Source organism: Podarcis bocagei (assembly GCF_964188305.1).
Source record: "Podarcis bocagei genome assembly, chromosome: 3".
NCBI lineage: Eukaryota > Metazoa > Chordata > Lepidosauria > Squamata > Lacertidae > Podarcis > Podarcis bocagei.
The window spans coordinates 28,223,484-28,238,784 of NC_138127.1; the positions used below are offsets into that span (position 1 = coordinate 28,223,484).

General features: G+C 40.4%; 1 protein-coding gene across 2 annotated transcripts in view; it reads left to right on the plus strand.

Moving 5' to 3' along the window:
- Positions 1 to 562: 562 nt before the first annotated feature.
- Positions 563 to 15,301, plus strand: part of ZNF292 (zinc finger protein 292) — a 29,434-nt gene continuing 14,695 nt past the window's right edge. The window contains exons 1-5 of one of the 2 annotated variants that reach the window (XM_081187491.1): positions 920 to 1,014; positions 4,057 to 4,172; positions 6,400 to 6,554; positions 7,027 to 7,105; positions 9,395 to 9,530. In XM_081187491.1, coding sequence (XP_081043617.1) covers positions 9,395 to 9,530 — 136 coding nt within the window. In that variant the 5' untranslated portion in view covers positions 920 to 1,014; positions 4,057 to 4,172; positions 6,400 to 6,554; positions 7,027 to 7,105. Of the gene's footprint in view, positions 1,015 to 4,056; positions 4,173 to 6,399; positions 6,555 to 7,026; positions 7,106 to 9,394; positions 9,531 to 15,301 lie in introns of both variants that reach the window. The other variant, XM_081187490.1, reaches the window with a different exon arrangement.

Sequence of the window (15,301 nt, forward strand, 5' to 3'; positions counted from 1 at the left end):
CACTGGCCCTCCTGCCTTAGGGTGGAGGGCGGGAAGTAAGTAAGTAAGTAAGCAAGTAAATAAATAAATAAATTCGACGGATGTTTGTTCCTTTATTTTTCTTAAAAGGATAGTTTGTAGTTAAAATAATTTCCCCAAGGCTTAAACAGCTGCCGTGTCGAACAGTTTCGGAAGTTGCGGACTAGCAATAAATGCGCATCGGCTTTTGGATTCCTAGCTGCGTAACACCTGGCCTCCCTCGCAGACGGAGGGGCGAGAAACTTTGCAGCCAGGTGCGCGTGTCCAGGGAGAGAAAAGAGGGGCAAACGGAAGCGGGCGAGAAGCGCGCCGCCTGCCCGTTGAAGTCTGCGGTGGCGGCGCCGCCTCTTCCTGTGCAAGGGAGCGAAGCCGCTCCAAACCAGGCAGACCGCGAGCGAAACTGAAACACTTCTTCGGTTGACGTCCTGCCTCCTTGCCGTCTCTTCCCCCCCCCAAAAAAAGTCTATTTGTGCCAGTAGGCGCGCGCCGGCAGACGCACGTGACAGGACTAGCCCACGTTTCCCAGCCCCTTGCGAATGCGGGGGGGGGGGGAGGAGGACGGATAAAGAGCGGGCGAACTGCCTGTTCGAACTCTCCTCCCCTTCGATCCCGCACGTGATTCCCCCTCCCCGGAACGTGGTATTGTGTAATCACGTGACCCCCCTTTACGGGGCTCGCGCCTGCGCGCGCGCGCGCACGGGGAGAGTGGGGGGGTAGGTGGGCCGTTGAGGGAGGGCTCGCGAGTGCGGTGGCGGTTGGTTGGTAGTGGTGGGTGGGGGGAGGGGGGCTGCGTACGCGACGGAGCGGGGTGCGAAGATGGCGGACGAGGAGGCCGAGCAGGACAGCGGCAGCCACGGCCCTGGCGGCGAGAGCGGCCTCCTCCCTCTGGATATGCGGCGGTTGAAGGGGCGGCTGCTGGAGCTGGAGACGGGGCTGCGGGAGAGCCGGGAGCCCGCCGTGGAGGCGGCCGCCGAGTACTGTCAGCAGCTCTGCCAGGTCAGGACGGGGCCGGGGCGGGCAGGCGGGAGGGTCCTCTCTCTCCTTGCCTCCTCCTCCTCCTCCAGCGGGAGCAGGAAGGAACTGGGCCGCGCTGCTGCTGCTGCTGCTCTCCTCCTTGAAACTGGCTCTGAGGGAGGGAGGGAGGGAGCGGGCGGGCAGAAGTGGCCCGCCCCCCTCGCCGGGAGGGGAGTTCATCGCGGGCCCGGAATCCCCTCCCCCCGAACCTGTCTTCCCGGCAGCTCCCCACCCCCCACGCGGCTCCCTCTTCGACTCGGCCCCTTTGTTTTGCTGCTGCCGCCGCCTCGGGTCTGGAGGGGCCTTTGTCTGCTGATGGCGGCGGCGGAGAGCCCGTGCCCCTGGCCCAGCGTGAAGGAGGGGAGGGGAAGGGTGGCTTCTTCCAGCGGGAGGAAGCGAGGGAAGGGGCTGGCTATGGGGGCTCCCTCACCCGCTCGGTTGTATCTCGAGGACTCATGCTCCAGGTGCCAGAGAAGGAAGTCCTGCCCCGGTTTCCCCCTATGCCACAAATATTTCAATATAACCACCAGCTTGCCCATGGGAGCTAGCGCGCATCTGCCCCACAGTAGCGCACCGGGAGGCTTAGTCGTAAGGCTCCCTTCATATGTTACCCCCATAGACGAGCATAGGAAGAGTCTGCCCAGTGATCAGGGTTTCCGGAGTATCTTTAAGCCAGTGTTGTTGTGGTTGAACGATCTTTCCAACTGCCCTTGGATTTTGTCAGTTAAATCAGGTTACTCTAAACGAACATGGTATTTGTAGTGCTTGCTCAGGATGCACACTATTGCTCTTTCCACAAATGTCTTGCCCATCAAATGTCTGTTTCCGCCAATTTGTCGATTGGGAAACTGTCATTTCAGAAATCCACTTAGTTCAAAACTTACATATTTGAATGGAAGACATGAACTGCTTTAAACAATCATGCTTGAAACAGATACTTTTTGATACAATCACACAAAAATAACATATTGGCCTGGTTCTCGTGTCACTTAAAGTATCATTCACCTAAGTGGCATGCTGTTGAAATGTCTTACTCCGGCTCCTAAGCCATAGTTTGGTCTTAATGTTATGTTTGAACCCAAACTCATGATTGGTTTCTTTCTAAACTACGAGTAGTAAACCAAGGTTTGTGTTTGTTTACCACTCGTGTGTATGGCTGACTTGGTATAAGACAGCTTTCTATTTCTGTGCATGTTTGCTCAAAAGAAAATCCCGCTGTGTTGGGTGGAATTTAATTAATTGTTATTAAGTTTCTTTTTCTAGGTCAGAATGTTTTTTTAAAAATTTAGGCCTATAATAATGGATCACATTCAGTTTTTGTCCCTCTGTATACATAGTCAATAGGGAGTCAGCCTTAGGATTTACTCCTCACCTCTGTCAAACCATTTACAACCATCCCATCATTTCCCATGGTTTTGTGTTGCAAGTTCACAGGTGCAAGCAGTGGTTAACAAATTAAGATCCTTTGTCAACCGAAGGATGAATGATCCTCGTTTTTTGTTAACCATAGTTTGCATCAGTGCCATTTAACAATAACAATGAAAAAAGTCCCAGTATTCCTACAGGCTGGTCCTCTCTCGCTTGTCTAGGATAAAAATTTCTGTAGAGCAACTGTCATAGACTAAATTCCCATCTTCTTTGACATTATGCATTATACTTGAGCTAGAAAGAATAAGATGTTCCTTTTTGCCTATTGAGAACTCCTGAAAGTAGGAGTGAATAAAATCAACAGTGTAGTTGAGCTCTTGTACATCAGCTCAGTGTCTCTTGATCATATATATTAATTGAGATTTGAAATTGTGCATTTTTGAGAGAAAGGGAGTCATGCTTGACACTCTTTTCAAGCATGCCTCAAGCCATGAAAGGCTTCAGTTTATGTATTTCTAAAATGTATCAGGCCTTGTTCATGTGAACTAGCTATGGCATTTAACTTTATCAGTTGCCTTTTGGGGAAAAAACACCTTTGTTCAAGTTGATGTAATAAAATAGATAATCCTGATTTTATGAGATGAAATTCTAATTATTTCCATTTTACCTGTTCTTATTCCATTCTTCCACCTTTTCTCTTACACACAATCTAGCTCTTAATTATAAGTTTGTGTGTGTGTGTGTGTGTGTGTGTGTGTATACACACACACACACCTTATTTGTTGTGTATATGTATATCTTAATATTTACTATGATTTGTTCACTATTATGGATATTGATGTTTATGTGATTAATAATAATAAAATTCAGATTATGTAAACAAGATGGGTGGATGGGAGCGTGCCTTGCTGGATCCAAGGAACAGCCGGGAACTTTGGCTCCTGATGGTTCCTTTGGAGTCCCATCTTTACCCACACCATATCAGATGTCATGCATGGTATCAGGTGTGGGATGTGTGGGTATGACTTCCTAAAAATGGCCTGGTGGGTGGGTACATGGGTCTGAGGTTCCCCACCACTGTACTATCAGTGACAAGAGTGAGAATTCCTGACTCCCTAGCTGTGTATGCCCCTTTCTGTGATAAGGCGTGTTCAAACTGGCTCAAACAGCAATGCCAGAATAGGGTATAATAGTAGGAAAATCTATAGCATTTTAATTGATAGACTCCCCCCCTTTTCTAATACTTAATTTATCCTTCAATTTTAAAAGAAATTTTGTGATGGGTGTTTATGAAACATGTTACATCTAGCTAAAAGGCAGTCGTATCTTATAGCTATGCCTCTGTTGCAATCAAAGAAATTTGGGAGAGTCAAGTACTTCTTAGCTTTATAGAAGCTTGGATAAAGAATGGTATACCATGTAAAATTAAAGGGGACTTTCCTTTTACCTGCCTTTGTATTCTCTCAAGTCCTTGCATCTTCATTGTAGTGGCAGGCCAGACACAGGCCTGCCTAGTTAGAAGGGAACTCATCAAAAACTCTCCACCACAGTGTGATGGTGCTTTAACAAGTGAAAATGATTTCCAGGACTGAACTTACCTGGTGTCTTTCATGTATTAATGTAATTATGTAATTATATTTTTATTTCGCTTTTCAGACAAATATTGTATCCCAAAATGGCTTACATCAATCAAATGTTAGATACTGGCCCTGCCCTCAGACTTACAAACTAGAAAGACAAGACGTACAAGGGAAGGGGACTGGAGGGAAAAGGTAAAGGAGGGAGATCAATTTAACAATGCCAAAATAAATTGATTAGTTGTAATCAGGCATTTGTATCCAGTTGAGGTTAGGTGATCTTTCCTTACTGGTGTTTTTGAACAGATAGGCATGGTGTGGCAACCTGGCGATCCTTAGTTCTGACATTAGCAGAAGCCAGGTTGTCCTTTTCACAGTCTTGGGGAAATTCTTTGGGTGCAAAAGTCCATAGTGACTCTGAATTTGCACTTGGCAGTACTGCTTTGGAACAATTGGCCTAGCTCTCATAAAGAAAGGAAATAGAGAGAGGGCCAGATTTGTCCTCCTTCACAGGTGTTTGATACCCCCTCCCTTAGTGATCCTGCTCAGATGTATTAGTAATGTAAAATGAAATTTATTGTGTATAAATTATTGCATGTTAATAGATAATGCATGCTTTCTGCCACACTTCAGATTCTTTGAAGAAAAGGTCCAATACGATGTTCATGTATTATTCTCTATGTAGTAATATTCTCCTTTGGGGTTTTCCCAATTGAAGCCTCTGTTTCATGGCATCAATCTATAATGTTCATAAGGGTTACTTCCCATTTGGTAACTCTGGTTTTTTAGAATTAAATGATTCTTCACACTAGTTGAAAAAATATTCTAATATCCCCCAGAATTCATTCAAAGTTCAGTTGACAGCATGTAGTTCTTTATGATAGACCATATTAGTTTTGGGCAACAAAACAAAAAGGTCATGGAAATATAATAATTAAGAATTTCATTTTAGTGTGCCTCACTGGCAAAGCGTTCATTGTTATCTGTGCTAGGAGAATTCTTTGTGATTTATATTTGTGTCTCTTGAATTATTCCTATTCCCCTGCTATTCTAGTGGATTAGGAGACAAAAATCATTATGATTAATATTTCATTTTTAATTGTATATAGAATAGTCTCACTTGCTCATGGCACAGTACCAATCATTAGGCAGAATTTGAAGATACCCCTTGTCTACAGTAACATTACCAAGTTTAGCTCTAACATTACCAAGTCTAGATCTGCATTTCTATGCACCGTTAAATAGGAGTAAGTTCCACGCAGTGGGACTTGCTTTTGAGTAAACATGCATCACATTTCAGTGCATATTTTTTTTAAGCTTTATTGCTTTGTTAAAGAGAAGGACATTTTAAAAAATCATTCTACAGCTAGGCAGTACCTGGAAATCTCAGAAGCCAGAGGGGGTTAGACAGTACACAGAGGGTTTATTTATCTTCTACATATCATGTTGAATGAGCTGTGAGTTTTCTGCACAGTTTTCTCTCACTGTCCAGGCCCAGCTATGCTTGACTGAAAGCTTGAACACCATGTACCTCAGAGCCTCTCTTTCTCCAAAATGGAATTTTTGTGCTCTGCATAGCTCTGTACTATTACAAATTGGCTGACAAAAGCTGAGTAATAAAATACGCAAATACATGCATAGTTGCATACACTGGTCTCATCAGGAAATAATGAACTCTTCCAAAAGCAAGTGCAAGAGATATTTCTTAGTGTTTCTACTCTCCTCTGTCCCTCGTCCCTAAGGTAAGGCTAATAGGTCATTTTCCAACTCACAAAATTCCCTGTAGAGTTGTAGTACTAGACCAGAAATCCAGTCTTTTCTGCTTGTCCAATGGAGCTGTTATGAAGGGTGAGTGACATTATTTCAGCCAGCTACATCATGCACTACTTTAATTGTCCAGTCCTGCTATTAAATAACTCCTTTCCCAAGAAAGCTATGGCCCAAATACAGTGTTCTTAAGTACCTGCTACCATAATTAGGATTAGAGAATCACATCCCAGTTGCTGTGCAACAACTGGTAATATGTCTGTGGCTGATTGCAGCAGTTGCAACAGCTACCAGCCAGGGAATAGGATGCCACATGCTTGCAGCTTTGTGTTGGAGCTGTTGCATTAATAGTGGTGCAGAGCAGCTGTGATGTGCGGTCTCTCAATCCCATTTGTTTCTGAGGTTTGCTGTGTCTGGTATGTCAGCACAGTGCTTTGCAACAAACATATAGAGGTTCAAAGCACATAAATGTTCCTTCTCTTATGCTCTTTGGTGGGACATGGAAGAGAAAAGTCTTATTCATTTGGTAGATTCTAAAAATGTACAGTATAATGTTGAGGGGGAAAATGGTGAATGTGTCAAGTCTCATATCAGTGAATAAAATGGAAAAATGGACTCCAGTCTTGATTATTCCATCTTCATGTTTTCTCAACAGACACTTCTTGAATATGCAGAAAATTGGAAGACATCTGAGGATCCCTTGCCTTTGCTGGAGGTATACACAGAGGCTATCCACAGTTATGTTAAAGTGCGGTCTTACCTTACCTCTGAATGTGAAAATGTAGCCTTGGTGCTTGAACGCTTAGCACTGTGAGTATACTATAATTAGTTTTACGTACACTTGTTTTATATTTTCAAGCTACTTTGGAATATAATGCTGTATATAGTGATGGATAGTTCTTTTAGATAGTAAATGAGGGCCTGACGTACATCTTTAATACATTGGTGAGAGGAAATGGGACTAGATTCAGCTACTGTTGGACTAGGACCTGGGAGATCAGGGTTCAAATACCAACTCAGTAATGAAGCTGGGTGACCTTGGGCCAGTCACATTTACCACCAATCGGCCCACTGGCAATTAGATACCTTATTATTGGCACTGGGAATACTTGCCCCACAGCTGACATCACATATGACACAAGGTGAATGTGGTTTGTGGGACGCTACCTCATGGGCCAAATTAGGATCTGTGTCAGACCCAATTAGGCCTGTGTACTGGAGGTTCCCCACTCATGTTGTGAGCAGTGAGAAATTAACTGATTTTGCAATCTTTCTTTTTCAGAAGCTATGCTGAACTTCTGCTATCCCTGCCTCTTGAACTGCCTGAAAACCAATGGAAAGAGTTTCAGTCCTTTATTCAGGTAAGAATTTGGTTTCTTAACCAACCTATTCAACTGGAGTCATAAATATATAATGTTTGGTGCCTCGTGTTTCTCCTACAGTGATGAGTTCTGTTGTGTGTCAGTCTCTCAGATTTATTGTGATCTAAATCTCAGTGAGATGATGGTTTATAGTTCTGCCAGGGGAAAATTGTTCAGATGGAAAGTTTGGTTTAGTTTAGTAGCCTTCCATTTTTTCAAGTAAGTCACATAGCTACTCACCCCTTGTGTTTTGGCAAGGTAAAGAAACTTTGTGATAAAGGGGAATTGAAAATTTGAAGCACTCCACAGTTCTTATCATAATCCTCCATATTCTGAACAAGAATAGTATTGACGTACATAAATCTGTATAAAAATATGAACAAAATAGTGCAGGAACTCTTTGATTGCGGTACCTTTTTTAAAAAGCATGCTTTCTGTCCCACCAAGTTATTTTGCTTAGTGTATGATCCTGCTTCGTAATCTGTTAGCATAACCCCTTGAGTTGTAGGTGTGTTAGTTAGTTAGGGGTTTTTTTATTAAAAAAAAAGTATGATTGGAAGTGAGTTGCGAAAGGCAGATAGCAGTGAGCACTTCAAAAACTCAGTGTTCTTATCTCTTCTCAATCCGTTAGGTGCTATCCAGCTAACATAGTTTAGAGACCCATTTCAATCCCTGCTCAGTTTATTCAATTTAACAGAGAAACAGGAAAGATTGTAATTTGGAATTAGGAAGAATGGTACAAAGATACGATTACATGGCCAGAAAATTAATGGGAAGTGCTGCGCTTTTACTCTTCAGTATTAGAGCCTGCACTCTACAGATGTGAAGTGAAGATTTTATACAAGGTCCACCAGACAGGACATTGGAATATCCTTTGAAATTCCATGTACAGTACAGCATTGATCATCAACTGGAGAAGCCACCCATGCCTTTTAAAAGGCGGCATATCAGTCAGAAATTTAAAAGGCGTGACTGTCGCCCACTGTTGCATTTATTGAATTCCTACCTGTCACACAGCTTTAAAAGGATACGACTCCTTTCATCTCTTTTCTCCCTTCTTTTAACATATTTAGTTTGGTTTGCACAGAATGCTTTCAAAGTTCTCAAACAGAAGAGAGCACTGTGTCTGGTGGATGGACTAGGAATTCCATTTTTGTAGCCTACAGAGACCCTTCTGCTGTATGAAGCTGCATTCCCTTTCTTCATCTGTGGTTTCCTGAGGAATACCATATGATTGCCAGCTTCCTATCATTCAATGCTGTGATTGCATACCTAGTACACTAGTGCCTGAATAGAAGAGTATGTGAGCGCTTGGTAGCTTTTTCTGGTATTATTATTCAACTGAAAAGATAGTAGAGCTTAGATAATTAGCAGTTAAACTCCGACAGAAGGTGACAGGGCATTGTCTTATTTTCAGAGCTAACATTCATTTTGGGTTGGTTCACACCAAATGCTTTTAAGCTGTGATTTAGAGCTAGGTGGATGAGACTCCGCAAGCCAGAGCAAAGAGTTGGACTTGTATGAGAGCCAGTGTGGTGTAGTGGTTAAGAGTGGTAGTCATGTAATCTGGGGAACCGGGTTCGCATCTCCGCTCCTCCACGTGCAGCTGCTGGGTGACCTTGGGCCAGTCACACTTCTTTGAAGTCTCTCAGCCCCACTCACCTCAGAGAGTGTTTGTTGTGGGGGAGGAAGGGAAAGGAGATTGTTAGCCGCTTTGAGACTCCTGAAGGGGAGTGAAAGGCGGGATATCAAATCCAAACTCCTACTCCTCCTTTGCTTCTCCTGCACAGCCAGGAATCCTAGCTTAGGAAACAGGAATCGTAGTTGAAAATTGCAGTTGCTAAACAAGCCAGCTTCAAACAACAGCCCTCTGTTTAGAACAGCATCATTCAACTTAAACATGCTCCCTCTTCTCCTATCATGCAGTGTGATAAAGGCATTGAAAATGGTCACAGTTCAAAAGAGCAAATAGAAGTGGCAGAGAGAAACTATAAAAACTAAAAGAAGCTCTTTTTCACAATGTTTTCAGTGTACTGCAATATCCTTGTTCAAAAAGGCATGCTGATATGAATGTATATTTAATTTAAAATTGGCTTCCACTTTGTTCTTCATTAACAGTTCTTACCAGTGTTGCATTCAGGACTGAACATCTGTCATGTCAACTGTGGCAACGTGCTTAGTAAAAATTACTTAAACGTTTGATTATTAAAAGCCCAAGAGCTATTATGAGTTTTATGTAATTTGATGTACATATACTTGTTAAAACTATTTTGGTGTTTTTTTTCCAAGATGGCACACACAAAATTGATGGAAAGTGGCAGCTGCCAGTTGCATTTCTTATCTCTTCTTGCTCAAGAAAATGGGACTTGGAAGAATCCAGTTCTTTCTAGTATCCTTTCCCAAGAGCCTCTGGATCAGGATGAGGGTAAGTTTACAAAGGAAATGTAGGCTGAAATGTAGCCTACTGTACAAAGCTAAGAGTTGCATCCATTAGTCTGCTTGCTTTTGCCCCTGGCCCCATGCAGTCTTTGGGTGATTCATCGCAAGGGAATGTGGCTTTTGAGCTTGAAAGGTTCTCCAACCCTGCTATTAATTCTTTGCAGGATAAGGCACTTCTGCACTTCAGTTTCTGCCCCCTGTCCAACACATAGATTATTTGCAGAAATCCTCACACACTGTCAGGTAGGCTACAGCTACATGAAAAGACTTGTGAACTGAGAGATACTAACCAACTTTAGAAGTTGACAGTTATGTGTATTTAAATTAGTTCTTACTATAAAATAAAAGTATCCTTATTTACCAATTGTTATATCTTCCTGTATTAAGTGGAAATGGGAAGACAGAGAATTGGAAATAAGCAGAGAGCTTAAAAGTTTTATGCCTTACACGGGGGGAAAGCCCACTTTGAGTACTGGTTCCAGAAAGGTAGAGATAGTTATGCAGGGGCTGGTTCTGGGGTTGTTCTGACTATGTGCAATTTCAGCTTTACACACAGTCCCTGGAACCTAACCCCTGTGCAAGTTGTGAATCAACTGTATAGACAATAGTTTTCTGTTTGTTGCCCAATTATTCCACCTTTCTTCATGGTGTCTAAGATACAGCATTTTTAAATCTCTTCTCTCCATGAGAAATGGCATTATAGAATGCAAGTTAGAGAAGAAAATTCTTCGTAATTCCATGTATAGTGATTAGTTTATACGTGATCATTAATGACGGAGAAAAAGAAACGCACCATTACTTTTGAGTCAATTCTTCTATGGTAAAGCTTTCTTGTGGAAGCACCCATATTTTAAGATTTGTGAGTTAATACTTACCGTGGCAAGCATCCAGAGGGCAAACTATTTAGCTCTAGTGTAATCATGTGTTCAGTACTTCCTTGGTGTCTCGTCTCATCTTTAAAGTAATAGTTAGGCGCTTCCCATATCAGTGATCCATGTGTTCAGCTGGATCAGCTGGTGGCATGCATGAATTAAGGCAAAAATAAATAAAAATGCTACCCGTGCATTTAATTGGCATGGCACAGAGATACCTGCATACAAAATATTAAAATTTGTCACTGCCGTGTTACATGGCTGCAAGGGCCATTTTCTTTCGCTTCTTCTTTAAGGACTACTTGGGCTTAGTGGGAGTATGAAGACATGCATAGCAGAGATATGAGGAATGCTGTTACTGCCTCCTTTGGGAAGCAGTGGTTGGAAAACAGTTTAAGTGCTCATCTGCCATGATGGGAAGGCATGTAAAGAATTTGATTTTGCTTTGTATTTGTAAGCTTCCTTTGTCTTAAGAGAAGCAGGATGGTGATGTTTGCCACACCCCAATAATTGCTTGCAAAGCTATTTAATGTGTGGAAATCTGGGAATTAATTGAATATTTTATTTTTATTTTACTTATTAAGTGCATATCTCACATTTCTTCCCAAAGGACCAGGTGACAAACACTTCAAGTAATAAAAACACAATTTAAAATGAAATACTGACATAGAGTTGTATCTGACGAAGTTGTCCTATTCATGCAAAGGCAGATTCCTCCTCCTTCCCCTTCTTCCCAAAAATCTGTTACAGGGGTTTCCCCACCCTCCAGAACATTTTAGCAGGGTACAAGGAGAGGGAGGAGAAGTTTCATTGTAGAAGTGGAAATCCTTGTGCAAATTGGACAGCTTCGTCGGATACAACCCATAGAGTCTGGGAAGACTGACATAATGTTTGACACTTTCAGGGTTACCAAGGTGCTGAGGTACTTTAAGAGTTTAGTCCCTTAGTTATAATGGTCTGAATGAAGTTTGCATTAATTTCCATGCTGTTATTAATTACCATCTACAGTACATACAAATGGTATGTTTATGAATAGTGCTGCTCACACTAGAAATTTAGTTAGCACAATATTAAATCTTGAATTGAGGCCTCTTGCCAAATAGGGGTTGGGCTTAAGTTTATTTATGTAAGAATACAACTAAAACTATGATAAAACCATAATAAACACAATTAAAAATGTCCTGCACAGTAGGGATAGCCTTTAGGAGAAATGAAAGAACATCATAGGGGGAAACTAATGATTGAGGATTTATTTTGATAAAGAATTGTATTAGATGTGGTATGGGTGGGCGTCTGAGAGATAAATATTGGGTTTCTATTGTTCATTGAAGATTGAGCAGAGTGAAGTTTATAGTAGCTTAAAATTTATTTTTGTATTCTAAAATATATCTTGTTTCTGCATTGACTGTGTTATTTGTATTATGGTTGTGTTTTTGTAGCATAACTTGGTCTTGTGATCATCCTTGCTCACAGGTTAACTGTACCGTGAAATTAAAGGTTGCTGTGGATTTGCAAGAGGAAAACTAAAACCTTGACATTAAAACTCCAAATGTTAATAATATTAATGTGACGTACAGTTCCGATTCATGAGTTAAAAATGGACTTTTTTTAAACCTCAAGGTCCTTCCGTATCTTATTTCAGTGATAGCAGAGAATGTTCCTCTGTTAATGCAAGACAGGTTACCTGAAATGATAAACACGGTGGTTTAAAGGATTATTAGGGACCGTGGGTGGAAGAGCAAGGCTAAAAAATAAGAAATGTAATTAGTCACTGAATCATGTGGAAGATGGAAAAGAATATGAATGTTTTGGATTGGGCATGGAAAATGAACATTGAATAAATGCATCATTTTGTGTTTAACAATGAACAGTACTAAACCTTTGCATATACAGAACTGTCATCTCTAGTTATTAAAATAACTTTCTCCCAGATTTCACAATGGCCTGTGTGTGCATTTCTTGTTAAGAAAGCATGTCTGTGTTGCATAGCTTAGGAAAATATATTCTAATTTCTTACTTAGCTTGTCATTATCTTTTTTTAAAACTTAAGCTGATTTTAATAAGTTGCACAATTAAATATGCAAAGTGAGGCAGTTACTCTAATCACATAACATGGAGTAACTTCTCAAGTATGATTTGATTATCAGGAGCGCCATTGTGAACTGAGACAGCCTGCTCTTCTCCCCACCCCTGCCATGGTGTCAAAAATAGTTAAGAGTTAAATGTCACATTGCTTGACTCAGGCAAATGATGGTTACTACTAACCACAGTTTGTACCCAGACCAGATACTGAAACCAAGACGTGGTACACTGGACCGTTGTCTTGCCTCAGTAATGGACTGGACAAGAGCCAATAAACTGACAATCTACATAAGACTGAGACATTGTTATTGGGTGGTTCCCTAGATTAAATGGATGGGAGTGTGTTGTGGACACTTGGTCTAAAAATTGTAGACATGAGGATTAGCTAGGTAAGCCTAGGTAAGAAACCTGCCAAATTACAGACAAAGGTTTGTGTATTAGCCACCTGTAAACTCGATTGAGGTGACAGAGAGAACTAAAGGTGGTTTGCTTTATGCCCTGTGGTTTTGTGAGCAACTACTTTTTAAAATGGCATATATCATAGAGGTGCCTATAAGAAAGGAGCGTGCAAAATTTCAAAGGAATGGGGCCAGGGGCTAGTGACTTACATGATTGAAAAAAATCATGTTTGTGTTCTATTCACTTGGCACCAAAACTCCAGAAACAATGCAAAGCTGATAAATAGGAGTGGATGTGTAGCACAAAGGCAAAAGGGCATCAGTGTCCGGCATTTTCAAGTGAGCATTGCTAGCAGAACTAGCAAAGAACACAGAGCATACAAAAACAAGATGATACATCAACATCTGTTCTCCAAAGAACAGTGTTTAAAGAGCTTCTGTAAATCCATTCAAGGTTTTTCTGTGGATATGACACAGTAAATTTGCAAAACATTTTAATGTCTGAATATAGCTGTGTTAAAAGTTCTGAAAAATAGCAGTTTTGATACAATATAAACATTGTCTGGTTTTTTGTTTAGTGATTATAAAGTAATGGTTTAATAGTGGCAAAACAAAGCAATTTTGTATCTCATTTGCATGCTTTTAAGTGATCCTGATAGTTTACTCTATTTTTCTATTTTAATTTTAAAGAAACGTTTATTCAAAATTCTGCAAAACATAGTGTTGTCAAACAGAATCTGATGACCATATACATAGTCCACATACAATTATAGATCACTGTTCAACAAAAACAGACATAAAATAAAACCAAAATAAATAAACATCCTCCCATCAGATGTCAAGGAGATAATTAATTACACAACTGTAGAAAATATTTGAAGCACTACATGTGCAACCTGAGTAGGATTACGGGTGGTGCCATTTTGTGTGTGTCCAATTGACGCACAACCACCATTGTACACATCATTTTTGGCCCTGGAATGGAGGTGGAACAGGCTTATAGTGACCCAGAACACAACTCCTGCACAAGCGGGGAGTTGCCAGTACATGTATTCACTACAATTGTTGTCATTGCCAAAGTCACTGTTCAGTATAAGAAGAGGCTTCTCTTCTGCCATTGGGAACTAGATGTACATGTAGCTCTCTCACCATTCCCATGCAGGCACATCACTTCGTTTAATTGCTGCTGCAGTTAATGAAAAATATACCTTGACATTTGATTTTGGAAAGCATTGCCAAAGCATTTCGAGTCAGTATAGGGAGACTTATTGAAGACTGTTAAGTTTTTGCCTGTTACATATTTGTTTGACCCTTCCAAAATTACAAAGTTACAATTGCTTTCCATGCTCACTTAAGTTAAAACTTTGTCTTTCTTAAATGATATGGACATACTGTTTCACTTTTCAAAAACATGAAGATAAAGATTGGCTGAATAGTTCACTTTAATTTACGATATAGTTCACAATTTTAATTTATGAAATTTAGAAACTTAATTGTGAAGGCTTTATAACAAAAATACAAGTACATAGTTAAGGTATAAATACTAGTTGTAAATATTAACTAGTCTTAACTGATTCACACATACATTGGTGTTAAATATTTAATGGGCAGTTACTGATCACATATTGTTGTTTCACCCTGTTTGCATTTCACATTTTAAAGTGGAAAGTTCAATCACCTTACAGTTTGGTCTGAAACAAGTCTAATTGAAAGTACGCCTCATTGTTATCAGTGAAGCTTTCTTGCTTTGCAGCATTAATGTAGTAATGTTCTAGAATGTAAGCCAGTGCTTAGCTGCATTGGACTGATACTGTATTGTGTGTTTTGATGTAGTAATTTTAACACTTAACATTGGGTTTATACATTTTTATGTGCCTGAGATTCCGTAACAAGAACGGACAAAAGGCAAGTTTGTCTGTTGATGAATACATATTATTCTTGGTTTCTGAAATTTTAATTATAGGGATATTCATTAATTGCATTTAAGACTCTTACCTAAGTTGTAAAGAGCATTTCTAGCAATGTACCTAATGTTGGAAGATAGTATAAAACGTGTTTGTTTCTTGTATTTGAAATTATTATTGTGAGTTGTATTATCATTCAGTGGATATCACTGATAAAGCCTGTTTTTAATCAGTGTGTTAGTTAAAAAATATTATTTATTATTATATAATATATAATATAATATTATTATACTGGAAAGTATCTTTGTAAATAATTTATGGCTGAATTCAGATGAGATTGACCTCTGAATCATAAATCACAATTGTCTTTTTGTAGCTGTAATAATACTGAATCTGCCTCTTTCGTCCCATTTCATCAGCTTGCTCTCTGAAAAGTAATTAGAACGATTAATTTATCTGCAAGAATATCTGTTTTCATATTATAAAGCTACTTAATCCAGA